Here is a 25,993-nt window from a genome sequence, read left to right on the forward strand (position 1 = left end):
CCTGGGTGTGCGGGGATTTTTCACTAGCCTGGCCTTATTATCACCCAATTTGGGATGACTTTGAAAGGGTCATCACATATCAAATATAAATACACATCAAATACACATCAAATATAAATATATATTTACCCCTGTAGTGGCATCAGCCCTATCCATACATATTCATATATATATATATATATATATATATATATATATATATATATATATATATATATATATATATGTTTTTTTTTTGTTGTTTTTTTGTAAGGGGGGAAGGAGGCTCCACCTCCTTGATGCACAAACATTGTAAAAACCAATAATAGCAAAAGTAACTATACTGTATATTTGTGTATTTCTGAAATAAGACTATTTATTATGTCATAATTACAGTATTATGACTTTTAAAGACTCTTGCATTATAAGAGTAAGTCAATCATCAAAGTCATTGAAAGGCTTGCAACTATCATAGTTCAGACCGGTGTATTTGGGGTGTCAACACAAAAATTTTTATTCGCGAGTTGCCATTGAAAGGATTAATGCAAAATTTGGTGGAAATGCATGATAATTTGTGTTTTCAAGATGTAAAAAATTGACAGGCTCTCCAATTTTGAATGGCAGTAAATGAGCCCGACATGGGCTAAATTTGACTCCTCTGGGGTGTACCTCTCGACCTCCCATTTGCAAGCAATTAGAAGGTACGGCAGCTCAACATATTGAAAGTCGTCACGTTTTGACAATCAATGCAATATTTTTTGGTTGTTTTTATTTTAATTTTTTTATATCACGTTTAAAAACATCAAAATGTCCGAGTTGAGTCAAAAATTCCACCAGGGGTTACATAAAATGTTAAGTTTCACTTAATGGTCAGGGGGGTACCCCAGAAACAAAAATATTAGTATAGAAGCAATAACTAAGTCACTTTTATATAAAACATGTGCCATTTTTGTGCAAGTTTGGATAAATGCACATCTTTGATGTTTTTTTGTTAATATGCCTTTCTTGGCACATTTACTTGCTTGCTGATGCAGTTCCCATGCTATGTAAATAATACAGATGTCTCACTAGAAGCGAAGCCAATAGAACCATCATAGTCTAAATTTTGTGCCCCGACAGTGAACCTCATCCAAAACCGCTTCTCAACCTCCATCCCAAAAAAATCCCCATCAATTGAGGCTGTCACTCAACATGCCACAGAGCCGGACTGACCTCTTTACACTCCCCTCAATTTGTCTTTTTAAAAGAATATTCATGATGGCAAAAGGTGAGCGGCGCTCCATTTTCACAAAAGCCTGCGGCTCCTTTTGGGAAAAGTTCTGGCGGGATTCTTCGCATTTCTAATTGGGAAGGTTTGATCCCGGCGAATGACGAGAAGTCCAATGAAATGAAAAGCAGATAAATGGGAAGCGCGCTGGGACTCTCCGCGCTGGGAACGGCGCAGAAAGTCAACGTGTGGTGGGAATAATGAAGACCGGTCTGCCGGTTCAGCGGCTGCACTTTTCGAACGACCATTATTTTCCTCTTTATTAAACATTATAGATGTACAGTTGCGGTGGTTACGTTCCAGAGCACCCCCGCAATAAGTGAAATACACACTTAAACACACATTTCATGGAAAAGCTCAAACATGATGTGTAAAAGTGTAGCTTTCCCTGTTTAACGGTATTGTAAACAATCCATTTTTTCCAGAACTAACACGGTATCATCTGACCCTATATATCAATAATTATACTTAAAGATGTACATTATACAAATAAACGGACTGCTTTTGCTTTTTCTCGCATTTTAAAGCAGTTTACATTAGTTTTCAAATAAAAAGTAGGCAAGATGATGTCCATGTTTTCTTCTTTGTTCATCTTTGAATATTACACTGTATTAGAGTTATCTGTGTGCTACCCCCAAGCGGTTAAGAAGAGAATTACACACAGAATACACAATATTTGAGTATCGGCCAATAGGAGGGGCCACTTGGTGAAAACGCAAATTTTACAGGAAGGTGAGAAAATGATGGAAATCCAAGAAGGGATGTTGTCATTTTTCATGCTATTTCCTATGAAATTCACAGTTTTGAAGCATGAAATAAAGAATAACACTAAATATTATGCTTTGAAAGTTTGTTTTGCGGTTTTCTCAAAATGTTCTCTCAGCTATGGAGTTAAAAAAAATGGTAGAAAAAAAAACAAAAACAAGATTTCAACCTCAGAGTTTCAGCACATTGCTTTTCTATGTACAACTTTCAGAAAAGGCTCAAAAAAAAAAAAAATCACTAAGTTATCCCATTCTGCTGGCCCGAGTCCAAGTGATTTAGAACATAAATTATTAACTGTGCAATTTATTTTAATTAAGAGAAACTATTACAACATAATTAAATGGAATCATGGACATGACTAATGACTGTATGATGTGGGAAAACATAACGCAACTGTTTGTTAACCAAAACAGCAGCACTTCGCAAAGCCTATGAACTACCTGCAACTGTCAGCTACCAAACAATCACAACAATTGTGCCTTTACTCTTTTACAATTTAGTTCACAGTTAAAAAAAAACAACTTTGGCTCACTATGACCTTAACACAAATTTCGACTCCTTGTAAAAAAAAAAAAAATGTTGGAGGCTAAACAGCATTAATAACTTGCAGCTTTTTCCCAGCAACAAAGGAAACCTTGAAGAATGATGCAATAATTCCTTCTCGTTTTCGGGTGTTGTTGAGGGGCTCGCAAGCCATCTGTCTGCTGCAAAGCTCCAATGCTTTACCGCAACTATATTTCACCGCAATGTACAGTATGCGTGTGTGTGTTCCTTTAAGTTTGTTTTTTTTACATACCAACAAATCATTTTTCATTCATTTTTTGTTTTCATTTCATCACAACCTCAGCTTTATTCATGGTTATTTGTTGGAGCTGAACTGCTCCAAAAAGAAAACATGAAAATGGAAGCGATTTTAAACGGTTTGGCCCAGTGGATCATTTATTTACAGCTGTATTGTATTTTACTGTCAGACATTTCATGCTGGAAGTGTTCAACATAACTTTGTGTTTTTCTTTTTTTTATGGCTTATTCCTTTCATTTACACATTTTTAATAACTCATACTTTGTTCCACTAGAATTCGCCATTTCTCAATCGTGCCATTGGTCAGTTTACATTTCAATCATTAAAGCCCAGAATTCAATTCATATTTTGGATTTTTTGGAGCAATACATGATATTGTACTTTGGCTTTTTTTTAGATGTCTGATTTCATCCTGATCTCACACAACATTTTGGCATTTATTTCATATTATAGTCCGGGAGAAAAATAAGTATGAAGAAATGCAATATGTCATCTGGACGAAGAACAGTAAATTCTTTATTTCAAGCTAATTTCTCCTAAATGTAATCGGATTATTTCCAGTAAATCATCCGCCCTCGCACAGATGTTTTAAAATACTTGAGTGTGTTATTGTGTTGCTATAGCTATGCTAGATTTGTGTAATTTATATTTCATACAAGTAACTGTTATCATTATGTTTGGCGCTGTAATTACTCATCCAGCTTCATCAGTTTTTTTCTCGCTTTTAAATTTTGGCTGCAGCGATAAAGCAACTGCATGAAATATGATGTAAGTTGCTATTCTTGAGTACAGTATTGACATTAGAGACACAAGTAAATACATTCTATCATGTTTTGTGTTATTAGAAGAGTACATTGAGTGTGATTGCATGACTGGAAAAATTCATTCATCAGCACTTAATCAAATATCAAAATCGATTAATTGTTTGGAGACCTATTTTAAAATTTTGCAACCCCCAGAATTTCAGCCTCTCTCTCGGAAATATTGTTCAATATATATATATATATATATATATATATATATATATATATATATATATATATATATATATATATATATATATATATATATATATATATATATATATATATATAAATGTATTATATATTTCTGTAGTCCTCCATGTAAAAATACTTATATTAATCTTGAATCAAAATAAAATTTAGAATTATTTGCTTTTATTTTAAAAAAAAATCTCATAAAAATAATCTCAGTAAAAAAAATTCTTCTAAATGTGTTATTTCGTTGTCATTTGTTTTTTTTTTATTGCCTATTTTTGAATAGGGGGCAGATCTTTTTTCCTATTATTATTAATGAATCATTTAGACAGAATAATCATGGAGAGATGAATCATTTACTAAAATAATTTTGTCCTAGAAATCGGGAGTAAATCAGCCCACAAAATGTGAAAATCTGCGTCTCATTGACAGTTGGCAACCATTGAAATGCATTGAGGTTTCACCCCCCTCAAAAAAAACGAAAATCCTCAAAAAATGCTGAAACGCCTTCACAAAACATTTTCCACATGAGTAGAGAGACTTGGGAAAAAACAAAACAAAATGCCAAATAAATAAATAAATATTCCAAATTACTGGTATTTGTAGGATACAGCAGGATGCAGATCCGAATGATGTCATTTTTCCAACACGCCAATCACCGAGCGCCAGTTTACAGTTCGTAACAATGTGCATGTCGTGGTTGTTTTAGGGCCAAACGTCAAAGAGAAACGATATTTGTGGGATGAATGCCTCTGGGAGAAGATCAGAAGGAATTAATTCAACTGACCCAGTAGTTTAATTGTTCCAATATTGAATGCTTCTCAATATTAGGGACGTGTTAAATGCATTAGCTGTAACGAGCCAATTGTTGTTAGTTGTCTTTTGTGGTGAAATCAGCAGGGGCCTCTTCTTTAAAGTGGGAACGGGGGCGGGCAGGAATGTCAATCCAAGGGGGGGATTAGAGGCAGCGCGCTGGGCTGTAAAGTCTTCACTTCTCCGCCTCAGTGCGTCGAGTCAGCGTGGACTGCACAGTGCGGGAGGGACCGCCGCTCACATGCATGCGGCACTTTGCTGCGGTCCTGCCGGAGGACGGAGTCTTCTGCCGTGTCCTCTTTTTGTTTTTGGAAGTGGCACGCTCATGTAAAGTGTCAAGGAGCTTCAGGAGCGCGGACATGGGTCACATCGATGGTGCCACTCTGCTAGCGTTTGGCGCCGCCATGTGCGCGGCTCTGCTTTGCGACTCTGGTGCCGGCTCCATCAGGACCGCGCGTGGGATGGACGCATCAGAGTAGGTCGATGGATGGATGGATGAATGCGCGGATGGATTGATTAGGCCTGATGATTGATGACTGGATGATATTGAATGACTGTACGGATGGATGGATCAATCTTGAATTGTTTGCCGGCCAATCGCAAGGAGCAGAGGGCACCCAATCGCACACTGCTGAAAATTACCAGTATCTCACAATAATTACCTGGATGCAATTTGTTGTACACTGTTAAAATATTGCTGTGATTTCAAAGTAAATTATTGAATAAGTTTTGGATTACTTTCACAATTAATGAATAAACAGCAATATCCAGTGAATAAATTTATAACATACCCATAAATGGATTTTACTGTCGAATAACAGGTAAATACTGTAAAATCCGAGGCTTCTGTAATTTACACAGGTATTCACTGTAATATTACAGGCTAACTTAAATACAACAAATTACTGTAAGTTAATACAGGTAATTATTGTGAAATGCTGGTAAATTTTAACAGTGCGTTTAAGTTATCCTGTAATATTACAATGAATACCTGTGTAAATTCCAGCAGCCTCAGATTTTACAGTATTTCTCTGTTATTCTACAGTATTGTGTTTAAGTTATCCTGTAAAATTACAATGAATACCTGTGTAAATTCCAGCAGCCTTGAATTTTACAGTATTTACCTGTTATTCTACAATATACTATATAGCACAATATGATTTCTGTAATCAATATTGTGTATCTGTATTTGTCTGTATTGTGGTTCTGTATTTGTCTGTATTTGGAACATGCAGCATCCACTTCAACCTGTGCGCCTGGACGGGGGCTCCTCCCACTTGTGGTCCCTTCTGAAGGTTTCTTATTTTCCCCAAATTGGCGTTATTGAGATTTTTCTTCCCCTTCTGGGAGCTTTGACAGGGGAGGCTGTTGTGTACATTACACCGAAAAGATGTCTCTGTATGACTTCTTTTTTCAAAAGAAGTCTTGACATGAGCCTCTTTTCACCTGTGAAGCCCTTTTAGACTTTAGTGATTCAGGGCTATACAAATAAAATGTGATCGATAGATTGATTGATGATTGAGAAAAAATCCATTTATCAGTATGTCGTTGTAAATGCATTCACAGAATATTGCTGTATTCATTACTGTGAAAGTAATGCAAAACCTATCCAATATTTTATTGTGAAATCACAGCAAAATTTTAACAGTGCAGCTGAGGACAATTTAGAGTGTCAGCATGTTTTTGGATAGTGGAAGGAAGCTTGAGTCCAAGAAGAGAACCCACACAGGCTCAGGGAGAACATGCAAACTCCACAGTGCAGCTGAGGACAATTTAGAGTGTCTGCATGTTTTTGGAGAGTGGAAGGAAGCTTTAGTCCAAGAAGAGAACCCACACAGGCTCAGGGAGAACATGCAAACTCCACACAGGGATTCCGGAGCGAGCCGGATTTGAACTCGGGACTCTGAACTGTGAGGCGGACGTGCTAACCGCTCTTTCACCGAGCCGCCCCAGTACAATACAGTCGATGAATTAGCTTTCTTATTGCATATTTATGCAGAGGTTAACCACTGTAAAAGCTGAGAACGAACATAATCACAGGACGATATTCTGTGTACCATGGTGTCCCATTGGCCAAAATTCAAAGAAATAACCAAAAAAGACTTTTCAAGAAGTATCAAATTCAATGAGCGCATTGTGTTCAGGAACAGGTCATAAAAATCATTTCAATCTTTTTGTTTTTCAGCAAGTGTCCCGATAATAAAATTCTAACCGTGGAATATCCCTGCGTCCAAGCCGGAGGAAAACGCGGCACCTGCTTCAGGTAAGATAACGTCCCTTTTAAAAAAACGTTGCCTAGCATTTCCATATTCGCCATCCCACCATCCCAAAATTGTGTATTCCCACTAAGGGGTAAAAAAAAGGAAAAAAAAATCCTAAAAGCATAGCAGCTTTGAAGAAGTCCACTTAAAAGACATTAACATTACATTCACATAATCCATGTGTCTGCATTCCAGGATGCGTTTGAAATCCTCACCATCATGCGCATTTTTTCCCAACTTCCCATCCACTTAATATCTGACAGCAGAGGATGTGATTCATTACTTTTATTGCTCTCAAATACGGAAAACTCTACACACTCCTCGGTTGGAGGGCAATACCCACCCACATTGAGCACATTGTCTTTGGTATCCTTCAGTTATGTGCAAATTTGAAAGTTGATTTTATTTTATTTTTTGTCAGCTTTGTGTTAGCCATTCATAGCTAGGTTTGTTTATTTTTTATTTATTTTGCTGGTTGCTATTCATTAGCGTCAGGGCAGGTCGTGCGAGTTCTGTGCTAATGTTGTTTGACTTATTAGTGTGATAACCCGCTAAAACAAACAAAAATGCCCATATTTCTCGTTTTTATTTATTTTTAGCTCTTTGCAAATCATGTATTTGTAAAGACTCTCAAGTTATTGTGTAAGCCCATATATCAGCTATTTGTTAGCCACTGATTGCTATGTTTAGTTTCATGTATCTGTTTGCTAACCATGTAGCAGTGTGACAGGTCAAGCTAGCTGTTTACTTAAGATTAAACCCAGTTTTAGTTGAGTGCCACCCATTAACACCATCTTACTTAAAAAACAAACTGAAAATGAAAATATCCTTTTTTTAAAGATAATTGTCTGTATTTTAGGAACTGATTATAGCTGTGTTTCGTTTGATTTAGCTGTTTGCAAGCAATTGGCGTTGTGCCGTAATGCTAGTCGTGTGCTAACGCAGCTTGAGTTAAATAAAAGATTCTGTTAACTGTGTTAGCCATTAGAACTAGCCTGCTTAAAAATAAAGAAAAAACACACTTTTAAAAACTAATAATGCTCGTATTCTTTAAATTTAATAATTAATATTTTTAGCCCTTGATTGAACTTTTTGCTCACCATGTAGCTGTGTGACAGGCCAAGTTAGCTGTGTGCTAAATTATGATATATAGCCGGCTTTAGTTGAGTGGAAAGTTTTATCTGTGCAATATCCAATAACACTACCTCGTTAAAAGAAACTAAAAATAAGAATTTCCTTATACTGTGGTAGCTCTGTGGTATTAATAAAACACCAAAATCACATTTATCTCAAAGATGAAGATAGATGAACTCGAATATATAGAATATTTGAATTTTCTCATTATTGCTCTTTTATATCCTTTCCCACATCACAATGAGTTTAATTTCCTGCTCTGTGGTTATCCTCTTACTTCTTCCTTGTTGCACGGTGTAAAAATAGGCAGAATTGAGAATTTAATGCAGATTTATGTCGGAATGACGAGCACACAAGAGCTTCTCACACGCCAGGGGAACACGTCAGTGAGTCCTTTTATTGTTTTGACAAGTTCCCCTCGTAGGAAAAACTGGCTGGCGTTTAGTCAGGATGCTCTCACAGTTGCGGTCGGACTGCATCTTGTTTGCTTTCTTGGCTTCGTTGAAAGACGTACGACTCCGCGGGAGGCACTTTCACATCAAGATGGATGTCATCTTGTTTTTCTTTTCTCATTTTTTGGATCGGATTGTCTTTTTTTTTTTTTTTTTAAATAATTCACATCTGATGGCTTGGCATGGATTATTGGGGGCGTTCATTTTAAATCAAGAGCACAATGTAGAAAAAAAAATCTCTTTGTAATATAAGATTAAGCCGTTTACATTGATTTTGGTGGCAGTTGCCAGTTGAATCAGTTTTTGTACATTACATATTCTTCATATATATATATATATATATATATAAGGTTCATTCATATATCACAAAGAGCCATCAATGTCCAAATATTTACCTCTGAGGGCCACCTTTTACAATATTTGGGTGTAGGCCAGGTACCTTACCAGAAAATGTCATGATATGATAACCATTTTTTAAGCAATCACTGCGGAATTATTCGTGTGATATTTTTACTTTTTGTACCTTGACGAAGATAGATGTGGAGGCAACCATTTTGACTGTAAAACATATCTTTAGTCCTTACAGTGTAATGAATACATGTTGTCACTAGTTTATTTATAAATCATTTATGTTTAGAAAAACTGCACATTATAGTCAACAAACTTATTAGTAGCTAATTTCATTTTTAAGATATGCTAGGTAAATGGCCCCCAAGCCATAGTTTGGATGCGCCTGCAAAAATTCCTATAAGTAGGAAGCCCCCATTAGTGTAAACAAGGCCTTAGCCGCATGCTACTATGCGCGCTACGATGTGCTAACACAACACACGTGTCAGTAGAACATACACAAAACAGTGGCGACATGCTTCGGGGTTGCGAGAAGGCCACTCAACACTTTCACACAAGTTATTCCCCGGAACGTCTCCAGAGAGAAAAAGTCAGTACGGGGGGATGCCGTTAAACTGCGTCTGACTCGGACCAATCATGGCTCGGAGCGGCGGATGTATTTTTGCGTGCGATTGCCGTTGATGTGTTAAAGGGTTTAAGAAGCGACGGGCCTGGCCGCCGTCCAAACAGCCGGGCTAATCACGCCACTTACGACGCTTCGATTACCCTGGCCTACGAGCTCTCTTGACTCGGGATGATTCCATGACATATGCTGTCATGTTCTACAGCTGCCGTGTTGCCAACTTTGAACGAAAATCGTTCCAATAATTCAACTAAAATGCACTGCTACTCGTACCACTCATATTTCTTCTTTTTGCACTCTGATATTGTATCTGATGCCGCTTAGTGACTCAAGAGTAGATGTATATGATACTTTATATAAGTCTTGTTATAAGTGTTTTCTTCCGTGGAACCTTTCCTTTGCTCGTCAGTTAATAAGAAAAAAAAAAATCACTGTTTTTGGTTCTTTGTGACGTTTCTGTAAATCCCTAAAATCCATTGCACGGTACCAAAGTGAATAAGAAAGTAGTAATCGGTATCAAGGAAGTACAGTGGTGCCTTGACTTACAAGTTTAATATAGTTCCATAACCAAGCATAAAACTTAAAGCACTTTTGCATCTCAAATCACATTTTTTTGTTAAAATAAACTTGTGATTAATCCATTATGATATATAGTGATATATAAATGTGATACAGTATTTTGTTTTTCCCATAAAAATAGTATCTCTTGACAACAGTAGTTTGCTAATAAGGTGCAATTAGGCACTCCAGGGCTTATGTGTGATTTTGAAATAATATTACATAATATTTTCAATTTATATTTACACACATTTAAAAAGAAGCATCCATGCCAAAATAATTTCAAAATAATCATCATTTTTTGTAAATATTTCAGAAAAATATGAATTCATAAAATACATTGAATATTCAGGAGTTTTTTCACTTTAATCCTAAAAATCCAGTTTTCATCACGTGAAAGTGGTTGAGCCCTTTCTGTCAGAATTGTTTATAAATAAGAAATAAATTTAATAATCTTAGAACAGCTCTTTACTATAATCCCAACGGGGAATATTTAATGTTAATACATTTTATGGGCACAATTTTTATTACCCTTATGTTTTATATATATATATATATATATATATATATATATATATATATATATATATATATATATATATATATTCAGTTTAAGTTCAATTTTGAAAACTCTGCTCTACGATATTGTATTTAAAAAAAACATACAGTGGTAACATAACTATTACATTTCTTCACTACTCATTACTGCTGTTGTAGTGTGGATTTTTCATGTGGCTGTTCTATATAATCTATAGCAAGTATACGCACGCGACAAAAACCGCCCCCGCAAACCAAATGATTTGAACTGGAGTGTGCATGTTAAGTGTGCTGTAAATCGTTATCCTTTGTGTATTTAGTATTTAATTTGATACGCTTACTTTAGGGAACTTGATTCTCATGCTCTCTATCTGCAAAGGTCCTCCTTTGCAGCATTCTCATTGTTTTGATGGTTTTTCCAAATCAAAATCCAATGTTTTGCTCTCCAAGGAGTTTTGCAGCGTCAGATTGGAGTGAAGCCCCCCCTTTGCCACCCGCTGGTAAAATAACCACTTCATCCCGCCTTCTGTGGTTTTCTCAGCAATGAGGCCCAAAAATGATTCTTTTTTTTTTTCACATCTTTATTGTTGTGGTAATTTTTCGCTCGTATTACTCGGTCTTGGCGGGAAGCCACGAGTGTGCATGTTGAGCCTGCCTACAAATGTTTTGCATTGTCAGGATGATGACGTTAGTTTTTTTTTTTTTTTTTTTGGGGGGGGGGGGGGGGGGCATGAGCAGCTAAACACTCTCAGCTGTGCCTCTCACAAGTGGAGAGAACAACAAGACAACAAGCACTTTGTGTTTTGACTGACACGTCTTAAAATTAGACCTCACACAAATACAGTGAATGAAGATAGCGCATAGGCTTCAAGATTTAACGTTCAAACTAAAGGACTCTGACGTCTCGCAGCTGCGCTAATCGGCGGAAGAGTAAGTGTGATGACAGCACGCTGCTGCCAAGAACAGGTGAATAAACAAAACAAATGGAAGACGAAAAGGAAGAAAATTGGACATGGAAGTCAAAAGCTGGCAGCCTGACAATAATAACATATAATGGTGATTAAAGAAAAAAATATATACACTTGTTTAACACAATAACAGCATTTTTTCATGATATTTCTGCATAATGAGAGTTACAGAATTACTTTACTCATTTCTAACTTTTTTTCCACACTTTTTCCCCATTCTAAATTCTAAATAATTAGAATTATAAATATTCATCTTGGCAATGCTATCACGGCAAGGGTTAGGGAAAAAAAAAAAAAAAACTGGCAGCATGACAACAAAGCAATGATCCCACAAGAACTCAATGCAAACTGGGGACTAAAATAAACCTCACACCTAACGAGGGAACACGTAACAGCTGGAGAGAGACAAAAGGCAGGTAAACATGCAGGTGGACAAAATAAGACTAACGATACACAGACAGAAATGCAGCCGCAAGGGAAACTAACATGAAACTAAGAATATGAACAAAAACCCACACAACCCCAAAAAACGCAAACCAAACATTACAAATGCTTTTCAAACAGACCAAAAAAACAAGAAAGAAATTTACATTTTCACCAAGATATTCAAAATAGTTTACCAATATCAATTTTCTTTCAACTTTTACAATTTTCAACTGAGTCTCACCTTTCCAACATTTCACGCCTTCAAAAAATTTAAAGTCTTCCAAGTATTCCATCTTTTACAATGACAAAAAAAAAAATCCCTTCCGTTTCCTATAACACATTCAATATCTCCGATGAAATTTCTTCCTGGATGTTTCAAACCGAATATCAATTGAACTTTGAACTCTTCAGCTCATCCCCACCTGTTAAAACCTACCTGATTCTGCCTACCTGTTTCATGCCAATTTGGGTGTACTTGTGTGAAAAAATATTTCATCGGAGGTATATCATTGAAAAAATGTTGAAATCTATTTATGTAAATAGAAAAACAGTGTTATAACTCAAAAGTCTGAGATTTTTGCCATGGCTTTTCTGTCAACTGCGATCTGAGATAATAGACTCCGCAGTAGCAGACACAATGCACACCAATGTGAAACTGCGGTAAAAAAAGCAGTAAAAAGCGGTAAAGCGGTAAAGATAAGAAAAACGGCAATAAAATGAGCCCCAAATTACATCTTTCTGACACTCTATGCGCGTGCAATGTGGCTTGGAAAAAGGTACTTTTTCCGAGATGGTTTCTGGCTGTCTCCATTCATTTCAATGGGAATTTTTGGGGAGTATTTTGAGTTCTAGTCTCGGCAATCTACGATGGAATATTAAGAAAAGTAATAGCTTATCAAGCCTAGCCAAGACACATCATTTAACATCTTATTTGCAAGGATACATTAAGTTGTTGGGGCGCTATTCTACAAACAAAAAAGGACCAAGATATTATAAGTTGTACCTTTTTGAGGGCGGGGTCTAATAAAGCTGGAGTCTGTGTCGCAAGCCACTCCTTGTGTGCTTGTTTTATGTTTTTTTGTATTGTATGTTTTTATTCATTTACCCTGTGAGTCTTAAAGTCAACATTGATTTACTCTCCTCGCCCACATGCAAGGGCATCACGGTACCTAAATTCCTTCATCCCCCAATCACTTTACCTTTACTCTTTTAATTAATGTTGTTTGAAATCTAAAATGGCCATGCTAAAATGTCACTTTGGATGAGAAAAAGCAGACATTTGGGTCTCCTAATGACCTCTAAAGAGCCTCTTCTGGTTCGGGACTTGGGCGACGCAAGGTTGACATTACACTTTAACCGCAACCGCTTCCTGTCTTGACTCATTAGGGCGCCCGCGCAGGGTTTCCCTCCCGTGAACATGGCCAGTTCCCATGCAAGTCAAGTCTGCACTGTGTCGCCATCAGGGATATCTGAGATGCATTCACGTCCACGTTCGTGTAGGAATGTCTGCCAGGAGTTTCCAGCCTGCATCCCTTAAGGAAGGATTCTGTGATCAATGTGTGTGTGCTTTTGCCAGTTTGCACGAATGTGTGTTGGCGTATCCAAGTACTTACATGTGTCGTTTAAAAATTTCGATGAGCAGTCAGCAATTGTTAGGAGCAGTGTTGTTTTCTTTCCTTTGCACTTTATACTCCGTGCCTTATTTTATACCATAAACCTCGGGCAGATATTTCTCTAAACATGATATATTATACTCCAAATATGTCCATTTTCTCTCATTCGTGTCCATTTCCACTCATAAATGACCAAAACAACCCGTCGTCGGTACTATCAGTTTCCTTCCCGCGTGTGGTGTCAAAATGTCAAAACTGAACCCGTCTGCCACAGTTGTCTTGCTATCTATTCATCACTGGGCCAGTCACCATTAAATGTGTTTAAAAAATGACCAAACAAATCACACAGTCGCGGAAAACCAACCAAAGTTTGATTGAAACAGACTAAAGAGTTCTAAAAACAGCTTTGTCTTGTTGCCTGTTCTCGAGTTCCTTTTTTGATCGAGTAAATGCGATTCAAGGAGTAAAAAAGTGACCCAAACAAAAGTTGTTAAAAGAGACAATAACGATAAGGACAATTAAGCTAGCAGTGCAACAGGAAAATAACTATATGCACTGTTATATGACGGCATGCTAACTAGATACAAGCTAACCTCGGGTCACCGGATTTACAAAAATAAAATCTTGGATACGACAGGGGACTCACCAGAAAACTCACCTTACTATGGTCAACTTGCTATGATTCGAAAACACAGAAGCAGGTAGTAGTGCTTGTTCCGGTATAGCAAATGCTAAAATAAACTATTTGAATTCCTTTTTAATCAGTTTATCATACATTTTGCTGTAACAGCCGTGTGATGGACTTACGCATGGCCCAAACAATTGGACTTTAAAAGAAATTTAAAAAATGTCTGGACTCGGGATACAACGCTCAAAATTGGGACAAGGCTGGTTAAAAATCCCTGGTAAAACTGAGCTAACCACAAACAATCTAACTACACAGAATCTGATCGCACAAAAGCTAACAGCATACAAGCGGATCACATAGAAGTTAACTGCACACAAGCTAATTGTATACCAACTAACTGCATCCTAGCTAAATGCAAACAGCTAACCACATACAAGCTAACTAGACACAAGCTAACTAAATACAAGCTAGCTGCATATTTGCTAAATAATCGGTCTTGTCTTTCTGAATGTCAGCTCTACTTTTGTCACAACGCACCACTTATTTGTTTTAGCGACAGTTTATCATCAAACCACATGAAGGGGAATATCTTAAGTTTGATTTAAAAACACTGCTCAAAAGCGTTTTTGTCCTTGTTTGTCCTCCGCACTTGTTAAAAGTTTTTTTGGAAGAGCTTTTGGTGACAACTTGGCTTCTATTCAGTGCTCGATCAATCATCATTCTTGACCAACGGTTTTCAATATTCAGTGATAGTTGTTTGATATTTAATGAAGTAACTTAAAACAGCTGCGTGGAATACATTAGGATCGTTCATTATCATCCATCTTTTTTTTTTGTCTTTTATTGAAATATCCCTGTTGATTTTGACTAATACCAAATCCAAAAAGCTTGAATTATCTGGGCCTCTGGTTTTTGCTTAGCTTTGAACTAATTTTCCACATTGTTAATCACATGGATGTCTTAATGTCATCTTGCTTTTAAAACCTCATTGGCAGAGGTGATAAATCACGGCAAACCCAAGTAAAGCAAACCAAAGAATATTTTATTGTCTATCTGTGTGTTGATTGCGGTCTTTTCCAAACATTTACTTAATGATTTACTTACTGTACAATCTATTATTGTTACCACTTGCTTACTGATTGTTTTGTGCATGAAGTACCCTGGGAAACACCAATGTGGTCGGTAAATGTTGTAATCGTTGGCTCGGTTTTAAGACTATGAGTGCACTTTGGATTTTGACTTTTTGTTTTAGTAGCCTGTAGGAAGTTAGCATTTTCTCAAAAGTAAATAATGTAGAGGTAAAATTTACTTTTAATAGCTAATTTTTTGAATATTTTACTCACGATTTAAAATACTTGTTGTGTTTATTACGTTTATCAAATATATATTTAAATCGTTCAGACCTATTGAAAAGAAACAACAAGATTTTATTTTATTTTCGGCCATATTACCCAAAACTGGTGGTGGTCAATGTCAAATTTTCCTCTGTGGATTTTGACTTTTTGTTTTAGTAACCTGTAGGAAGTTAGCATTTTCTCAAAAGCAAATAAAGTAGAGGTAAAATTTACTTTTAATAGATAGTTTTTTGAATATTTTACTCACTATTTAAAATATTTGTTGTGTTTATTACGTTTATCAAATATATATTTAAATCGTTCAGACCTATTGAAAAGAAACAACAAGATTTTATTTTATTTTCGGCCATATTACCCAAAACTGGTGGTGGTCAATGTCCAATTTTCCTCTGTGACAAAGTATGCACCTGGATCCCATCTCCAACTCTACAACATCCTGTCCCCACGCTTTCTGATTTTTCAGGACAGAAATACAAGCCAGACGTCCGTCTAGTAGTCGTAGCGTTAACGTCGGGTTAGGTGGGGTAAACGGTGTGCTTCACAAGTGTCATGCTAGCGCTAAGCACATGAGGTCATCAGAGGTTGGCGGTCAGGCGTAAATCTCCGTCCTTTGGGATGAAGTGGCGAGGCCTGCAGGCAAAGTATACATGCCCTCTTGACTCTTGTCGCCATCAATAACGCGTAAGGAAAACACTACCGGAGTGGCTTGGAGACTTCCGCCAAAGACTGAACTAGTCGTTTGGAACAGTACCAACTTCAAATTTTAGGAGGTCGCCGACGTTTACGTTTCAATGAATTACCCCCTTCCCCCGCAAAAAATAAACGCTGTATTTTACAGAGATAGAACGTTTGCCTCACAATTCAGGGATCAGCGTTCGAATCTACCTCGCGCCGGCATTCCTGTGTGGAGTTTGCATGTTCTCCCCGAGCCTGCATGGCTTCCTCCCACACTTCAAAAACATGCAGGGCAGGTATTTTGGACGTACTAAATTGTCCTTGGGTGTGATTGGGTGCGTGAATGGTTGTTCGTCTCTGTGTGCCCTGCAATTGGCTGGCAACCAGTTCAGGGTGTCCAAGTGAGCTGGGATAGGCACCAGCAATCATGCAACGCTTGTGAGGATGAGCAGCTCCAGAAAATGGATGGAAGAATAGATAATACACAGAAAAATACCCCGCATTTTTCCACCCTCTAAGATACTGAGTATCAGAAGCTGCTTTCACTCTGGTGATAAGTTTGGGGCTTTTTTTAAGAAACTGTCTTAAGGAAATTGTAACTGGCATAGCTTTTTTTTTTTCTTGTGTTCACTATTGCTCGTTTGGACTTTTGCTTCCACCTGTGCTCCTCAACCTGCTTTTTTGTGTCCTCCAATCAGCTTCCTCAGTCACTTGTTTCTTCTCCAGGTGCTCCTCGTTGTCTCATCTGTTGGCTTGTATTTAGTTTCCTGATTTCTTTCAGTTGGGAAGTATGGTGTGTTTGGAGTTTCAGTGCTTTTTTTTAGTTTTTAGTGCTTCTTTGAGTTTTACGCTACCTTTTTTCCTCCAAAAATATTGCTGATTTTCTCTGTTTTTAATCATAAATTGCTACTTAATACGCACTGCTTCCCTACTTGCATGTTTTTCCAACTCAAACACACAATTCATGTCAGTTATCAGAAGTCACTTTAACTGCTTGTACAAAAAATGTCGATTTACTTTTTTATGTCAATCCTGCAATTTTCCACTTTTAAGTCTGTACTAGAATCCACTCTGACTGTTGAAGGCAGATTATGTGAAGTTTATGTTCCACACAATCAGCTCAAATTTTATTCCAATATTTGTGGCTTTGGAGGTACATGTAATATCAGAAGGTGCTCACTTTATACGTCATAATTTGTGCACTTTTTCAGTGTTTGCACCATATCAAAAGCCTAATAATTTTCCAGATTCATAGATGGTGTCAGCCCCTTCCACATCCGGTTTTGAAATGATCCCTATGAAGTCATGCTGGCATGATGGCAACTATTTTTGAATTCATAACAGACATAAACGTTTGTCAACTGACGCATCGGTGAACTTTAGCGTATCCCTCAGGGACAACCTTGCAAATACGCCGAGTGTTTATGCTCTTTGTCAGACAGATAAAGCAAGATTATTCCAAACGGAATACTCCCAAATACGAAATATTCTTCTCCTTTGTTTTATGGCAATTACACTTGGCTTAAAAAGCTGCTAACTGTGCTCATAAACTAATAAACACATGTCAGTGTCCATTCATGTCTAGTAGCAAATGAGAACAATTGTAATGAGGCTTTGAGGGTTTGCAGAGGAGCTGCTTGAAGAAAAAAGTGGCTCCGCGGCAGATTAGATTGAAAACAAACACAGCTAATGAGTTGTCCAGCTAAGTAAACAGTGTTGGGGGCAAGACAGACTAACAAGACGTTTGAAGGGTAAACGGCAAAGATAAGGAGACACGAAGAACAGAGATGATAGTTACAAGCTAACAGGATTCATAATTCAGGATTCAGGAAACCTTTGCATTAGCATTTACTTTTGGAAAACACAAACAGGGCATTTTTCCCAACATGTTCAAATAATACAATATTTGTTACTCGCAACCCTATATGTGATAGGGCCAAAAGGCCGGGTAAAAATCCATCTTAGAGTGCACAGGTGAGTTTGGAGAATGTACAGTGAATCCCCAGGTTACAGCGTCCCGTTCTTATGTTTTTTTTCGCGTTATGATGTAGAATATTAAATTTTTTCGTCACCTTTTTACGGCATTTTTCCTGCTTTACGGCACCAACAACTTTCATGACCTGTGGGGTTGGTTGTGTTTATGTTGTTTTGCCTCCCTCTTCAGGCACTTTTAGGTAATCACTCATTTTCTTTTTGCGTCAAACTGCCTGAGCTGCAATGCGTTACTAAGATGCTGGTCTGCTATTGGTCTGCGTCACGGTGTCACTAAGATACTGAGATGCTAAAGACTTCATCTTGTGTTAGTGCTTACAATATTTTATTTATTGTGCATTTTAGTGCTTAATTCAAACTTAAGTCAGTCAGCCATGGGTCTCGAGATTGCTAGTGATGTTAAAGGTAGAAGTAAGAAGATAATTAGTATGGAAACGAAACTGGAGATAATCAAGAAATACAGTACAAAGAAGGCTAGGCTAGGCTACCCTTGCTAAGAATTATGGCATAAGTAGCTCAAGTCAATGTCAGTCAATATTTCATTTTTTCCTTTATATATTTTTTATTTATGATGTTATTTAATAGGTATACATGTATATTATATATTAGTTGCACTTACTATATTATTTTACCAATTTTTAACATAGATAAATATATATATATATATATATATATATATATATATATATATATATATATATATATATATATATATATATATATATATATATATATATACACAATTTTGATGTTTTCACCTGGAGTTTTATACGCATAAGCTAATTACCATAGGTTTCACACAGATTAATTTCATATGGCAGGAGTCCACTGTAGCTTGAATTTGTAGATTTGTGTTTTGAGGGAAAATAGATGGTTTCATGAAATGTGTTTTCACAACTGTGGAAAATTATAGCAAAAAAAAAACCACACACAAAAGTGTCCACATAACCACCGTCATCATCATCAGAAAAAAAGATTTGGATTCATCTAAAATGTTTCAGTTTTGTCATTTTGTTACAATAAAAGATGAGTGACACAGTAATGAGAAAGTGGAAAGAAGCGAGAGGAAGTAAAAGGGAAGCAACTGAAAACTCTTGGGGAGGTGCAGTCGTATAAATGCCTGGCGTCGAAATCAGTATATAAAAGCCAGAAAAAGAAATAAAATCGAATATTGACACCAAGAAAAAAACATTCAAGAATATTGTGCTGCTTTTCATTGCTAAGATTACCCCCCCCCCCCCCACACACACACACACACACACACATACTGAGTCACTTTGTTTCATCTGGATGAAGAAATCCTGCGTGCTTCCAGAATACATTAATTCTTGTTTTCCCAAATTGCACAGTCACCAATTTCATATGTATCCACTTGTTGCTTGTTTCTTAACTCATTCACGACTATTGAAGGCTATCAACATCAAAAATCAATTTTACTGAAGTGGCATTGAATGAGTTTATGAGCCCTCTTTTCGTCCCAGGGTTATAAGACTTATGATTTTTTTCATTCATAATATGTTTTCAATGCTTTGTTTTAGATTTAGCATATGTTTTTTTCTTCTTTTTTTTTCGAGTGCAAGACCCTTCCTTACTCCGATTGGGTTACAGTATTCCATCAGGATTGCATATCTGTGTGCGGGTTTTGGGGTGTACAGGTACACACCAATGACATCATAGGTGGCAAAGACAAGGAGGTGCATTGTGTTTCCTTGCAAATATTCGCTGTTATGGAGTCTAACAAGAGAAACTAAATGCTAACACATGCACCCAACAAAAATTCCCCCCAAATCTTTTATTACAAACTTTTTAGCCACAGAGCCCCTTTGTCTCAAACAACGTGGCTCACTCTGTTTCAAAGCCACTCACCCTCCCAAACTTACCACATGGTGCACCACCAGACAAAAACGATAACCTCTACTTCCCCACAAATTTCAGAATTGCTTTTTGCAAACATTTCATACTCTTAAGATCATAATTATGTTGGTGCGCCACACTTCACTATCCCGACTCAATTATTTTTCACAATCCACCTCTTTGATATCCTTACTTATGTGGCACGGTAACTTTTTAAACCATGCGCCATTTTTAACATACCATCAGAGTAGGCGCACCACTCAAAAAACAGTCAAAGTTTTTATTGCAGTTCCAGCAAGACATGCACGCCATTTTTACTCCATGCACCCCTTTAATATTCTTACTTAGTTGGCACACCCACTAGTAATCCACACATGAATCCACCATCAGAGCTAGCACAATACTCAACATTCCAAAAGGTTTTTATGCTTTTTCAGCAAGAAATGAGGCAATCGGCGCACCACTCAGAAAAAAGTTTTTATTCATCAAGACATCATCATCATCTTGGCTCAATTGACACACCCTGATGCCATGTACACCTTCAATTTCCTTACGTAGTTGGTGCACCAGCGTTTTGAAACCATGCACCACCTCCAACATACCACCAGATGGTGCACCAGTCAAAAATGTTTTCACTGCATATAGTTTGAGCAAAACATGATCAACAACATTCCGACTCATTAGAGGCATCCCATTTTTCTCCACGCACCCCTTTAATATTCTTAGTTGGTGCACCCCCTATTAAGCCACACAGGTTTGAGACTACCACTTTGAGTGGTGCACCATCAGAGCTCACACACTTCTAAAATATCATTCAAAATTGTTTCAATGCTGTTTACGCAACTCAATTGGCGCACCGCTTTTTATGCCATGCACCCCTTTACAGTATTTAGTTGGTGCACCCCCTTATCAGCTCACACATTACCTTCACTAGGTTGATGGAATAGGCACACCTAAGAACACATTTAATTATTGTAAATAATTTGAGGCTGTGCACACCCTTCACCATCCCAAAAGGGTGGTGCACACTTTCAAAAACATGTAAAAATAAACACACACACACAAAATCTTACACCACATACAACCTTCAATATCCAGGCAGTTTGTGCACCCTCATGAAGGTTTTAATTACAATGTTCTCCCAGAGTTAACTCAATCGCTTCAAAAATAAATAAATAAATAAATAAATAAATAAATAAATAAATAAATAAAGATGGTTGCAGTTCATCCATATGTCCACAAGGGGCATCTGCGACAGAAATAAGCTCATGTGCAAAGGCATATGCATTGGAGGCAATAAAACTGCACCTTCTATCTGCTTTATGTCAAGAGAGCTTATATACTTTAATATTTTAATAAGATATGATTATAAGAGAATTGCGTGCGCATAAGAGATGCACAGATGAGCTTTTAACATGCACTTGAACACCTCTAAGATACTCCAAAGCTTTTTAAAAGGCCTTTTGAGTTGAGCTTCCTGTCTTTAATGGAAGCCTAATTTTCTTAGTAGGTGCTTTGGACCAGAGGAGTGTGACCCTCAACAAAACACACACGCATACAAAAACTGCAGTCATCTTTTTCTGATTAGCGTGCACCTGAACACCCCTCTGGAAAACCACCATGACTTTTTTTTTCCCATACAATGTGGTCTTCATTAGCTGTGTTCAGGCTGTCAGTGTGCATGCTTCAACACAACAAATCAGCAGGCTAATATAATACACTGTATGTACACTGTTGCCTTGCTATTGTTTTCCTCCGGCGAACAAAGTGTCAAACTGTCATGTAACCGCATACGCTGTGCTAAAATTTAAGAATTTGGGGAAAAAACAAAACACACTCGGATAGATTGTTGCCGATGTAATATAGCTTCCTGGCTACAGTCTACAGTCATGAATAAAATTGTTTTAACATTGTAACGTTTGTAATGACGACGTAAGCAGACATCTAACATTAGCTTAGCATGTTGCTGCGCTTTAGTTTTGAACACTGCTTTATTAAACTGTTTGTCAAAGTCTGCTTTGCTAAGGCTTTTTACTTCCTATTTTGTCTTAAAATAAAACTCCTTCGACATTTACATTTGAGGAAATCTAGCCAACAAAGACATCAACAAACATGCATGCTAGCATTAGCTGTTAGCTTAGCTGCGGACAGTGCTGTATTTCACTCCACAGTCTCCACTTTGCTCCATTTTCACGCTGCTCTCCATCTCCTCTCATATTGAATTCTGCAATAACATTTGTGGGTACACGCCTAGAAATGGCAAAAATAAACAGACAAGGTTAATGTTATTAAAGTTAGCATTTTTATGCCTTAGCTTTGAATGGTATGGTTTTCAGTGTGTTGCAAGCTTGAGAAAAATGGAAGCTTTCTTTCTTGTCTGTCAAGGTGAGATGTCAACGCGGCAATCCCCAGTGGACAAAGACCATCATGTGTTTGTGCATATGTGTGTGTGCGTCATAGCAAGATGCTCAGAGGGTCACCGATGGCAAATTCTTGTGGTGACACGAAGCCCTCTTTGGGGTCAGGGGCACATTCCAAGCGCTCATCATCTCCAACAAAGTCACACTCACTTGTTCTCACCTTTTGTCACTTTTGACTGGTTTTATGGGGGCTTACTTTTTTCGTCAGGGGATGTCTGCTGCATGCGCCATATGCATGGATCTTCAACATGTAATACTGAGGAAATGCAATCTAAGCTTGTGTTGCTTTTAATTTTATTTAATGTCCGCTGCAGGCAATGTAGCGGCCGACATCGTGTCCGCCATATATTCCTGCGGTCTGGCATTTGAATTCTTGTGATAAAATGAGGACCCCCAAAGGGAAAATACAATATACATAGGCCCACTTCTTTCTTCCAGTCACTGGGAGGCTCAAAAGAAAGTGTATTTCAAAATATAGGCTATATTCAAGGCTATAGGTTTCTTGAATGCACCACATGCACGAATCTGCTAAATAAAATTTGCAATCTGGCGACTTGTTGGGGGATTCTCTCATCCGCCATCGAAAATCTTATATTGTCTTGATGGAGGCTCGCTGTTCTCTTCAGATTCACGGTTGCTTGAGAACATGTAGCCGCTTGAGGGGTGGGGCGAGCGGTGGCTTCAACGCACGAGGAAGTACCTCGAAACGGTCTCGTTTCTGAGAGACAAGACTCTCAGTGTGCTGTATTTTTTTTAGTCCTTGGTGTGATTTAACAAACCGTGCCAGAGACACCTGGGATGTGGTTTAAGGACGATGGGAACGTGATGGACAGGTGACGGCGGGAGCGAGGCGAGGCATAACACGGGAAGTAAAGCAGGAAGTGTGGGTCAAACGTGTTTGGCAGCGGAAACCCATCCGGACCTCCTGCTTGGCTCGCTCTAGTCAAAGCTTCCTCTGTGAGGCCACGCTCTGATGTCTCCCTGGAGGCCGACGTCCTCCGAACCTGTGCTGGGCTGGCAGGCCAAATAAACAGCCCAGAAGGAGGCCTCGGAGGAGGTCTTGGAGTGTAACACCTTTGCACAAGAATAGTACACGTACTGTAATTAGGAAGCAACACTAGGCTGTAACAAGCTGCTTTGGGAAACACCTTCAAAAAACAGGCTGGTTGGCTCTCATGCGTAAATAAGAATTGAAAATTACACAAATGTGAGTCATATGTTCAAGACAATCAATTATTATCAAATTAAGGGTTAGGGTTAATTGAATATGCAGTTATATGTAACATTGAGAGCAACACCACAAAAACACACACACACACATATATATATATATATATATATATATATATATATATATATATATATATATATATATATATATATATATATATATATATATATATATATATATATATATATATATATATTGAGATTTGTGCTGACCTATCTTTTTTATAGATATCTTCTTTATTATAGATGACTTGAGTCAGGCGTGTCCAAAGTTTTTCCCCTGAGAGCTGCAAACAGAAAAATAGAAAGACGTAATAATAAAGTAAAAATCAGTTAAGCTAGTAAACAATTACAGTACACATTGACTATAGAAAGTAGATAAAAAAAAACTTCTACGTCAAGGCTTTTTGTCAAAGATGATGTGTAAAAAAAATTTCCATATACAAGTCTGCCTACCATCCAAATAATTGTTAGAATAATTGTTAAAATTTAAACGTAAAAAATAGCATTGCAGGCCATGTCAAAATGTATTTGTTTGTATATTCTTGCGGGACGAAAAAATGTGGACGGCGAGCCGCAGATGGCCCCAGGGCCGTAGTTTGGACACGTCTGGTTTAAGGGTAAATCAACTGGAAATTTTCAAACAATGAAAAAACAGATTTAGAGGATGTTTTTTCTTTTACTATTTTTACTTCATAGTTTTAACAATGTCATCACGTATAGGTTAGAGAGAGACATCTTTAGAAGAAATATGGAGAAACAATCCATGAGGAGGGACTAAATCCAAGGGAAACAAATCCTCCCTGGCCGAGATACACATCCAAATATTAAACAAAAAAGGTCCCAACAGATGGGAGGAAAAAATAAAAAATATATAGACGTGTAATTTAGAGACCATATTTTAATATTTGAATGACACAATCTGACAGTGCAATATATCTTTATAAGGGGACCTGTGAGGCCTGTTGAGCTTTTACGTCTATTATAAAACACACACACACACACACACACACACACACACACACACACACACACACACACACATATATATATATATATATATATATATATATATATATATATATATATATATATATATATATATATATATATATATATATATATATATATATATATATGGGTGGAGTTTTTGTCCACATTCAAAATTAGCAGTATTTTTTCGATCCAAATTAGCAGCATCTGGAGCATATTGTACACAAAACCAGTGACCACACACACACTCACACATCGTCAACACATCTGTTCAAATATGTAAATATTACACCAATATTTCATCATTTGGCTTTTACCAAAGCCAAGAATTGGGCACTAATGCATGATTTACCCACATGTGCTGATGTAAACAAAATAAAACGCTGACATGAGCTGAACTTGAAACTGGTGCCATGGGCCATTTATTTATTTATTTTTTTAAAATAAAATCCCTTTCTAAAAATGAGCAGTCTGAAAAGAGTCTACTTATAACATTTCCAGTTTATTCTTACAAAATTACAATGAATAAAACGACTTTATTCTCAGTGGATAAAGTGCTTTCTTTTAGTGAAGCTTCATGAAGCATTTCTGATTTTTTTTTTTTTTTACCTCTGTATATGGCACTTTTGATTTAAATATTCAGTGGAAATCAATATCCACTATCTTAGAATCAAAAGCACCATATAGAGTGGTAGAAATGTATCACAAGTGTTTCATGAAGCTTCATTTTCCCATCACTATCAATATGTTTTTTTTTTTTAATTGAACAAATATGATGGGAAATATGATCTTATTCCCTCTTGGTGCATTAGCTTTTATCTTCAAACCTAGAGCACCATCTATACTGGTAAAAAAAAATATCACAAGTACTTCCTAAAGCTTCATTGTGCCATCACAGTCTGATTGTGGCTTTCCAAGTTCTGTCACAATATTTCTAGATATATTTCCATATCTTAATAAAAATGGCTCTTATTTCCTTGTCACAGTTATGACAGCAGCTTTTTATGTTTTTAAAGAAAATTTTCCCCTTCTAAAACTGCTTCAAATTTGTTATGAGCCAGTCTTGTAATTCTTGATCCTTTGGGTTTTTCAGATTCCAATTCGGAAAACTTCATTTATCCTCGGAGAGCATTTTTTTTTTGACAGAAGCACGTCATTGACAAGACAACTGGGAATGGTTTTAAATTGAGAACAAAATGTGAACTACGTCTCCCCTAATAACATTTTTTAAGGGTGGTGACAGTTTGAGCCTACAACAGATGAATCTACTTTACTGTACATTATTTCCTATGGGAAACTTTGA

At 37.1% G+C, this 25,993-nt stretch overlaps 1 protein-coding gene across 1 annotated transcript in view; it reads left to right on the forward strand.

Moving 5' to 3' along the window:
* The first annotated feature begins 4,825 nt into the window (after window positions 1-4,825).
* The window catches only part of LOC148424409 (collagen and calcium-binding EGF domain-containing protein 1-like), a 31,629-nt gene continuing 10,461 nt past the window's right edge, over window positions 4,826-25,993 (forward strand). Inside the window, exons 1-2 of the mRNA XM_088413523.1 lie at window positions 4,826-5,099; window positions 6,810-6,887. Coding sequence (XP_088269649.1) covers window positions 4,870-5,099; window positions 6,810-6,887 — 308 coding nt within the window. The 5' untranslated portion in view covers window positions 4,826-4,869. The remainder of the gene's footprint in view (window positions 5,100-6,809; window positions 6,888-25,993) is intronic.

The sequence above is a fragment of the Hippichthys cyanospilos genome, chromosome 4 (genome assembly GCF_059441005.1).
Source record: "Hippichthys cyanospilos isolate Australia breed blue-spotted pipefish chromosome 4, RoL_Hcya_1.0, whole genome shotgun sequence".
Classification (NCBI taxonomy): domain Eukaryota; kingdom Metazoa; phylum Chordata; class Actinopteri; order Syngnathiformes; family Syngnathidae; genus Hippichthys; species Hippichthys cyanospilos.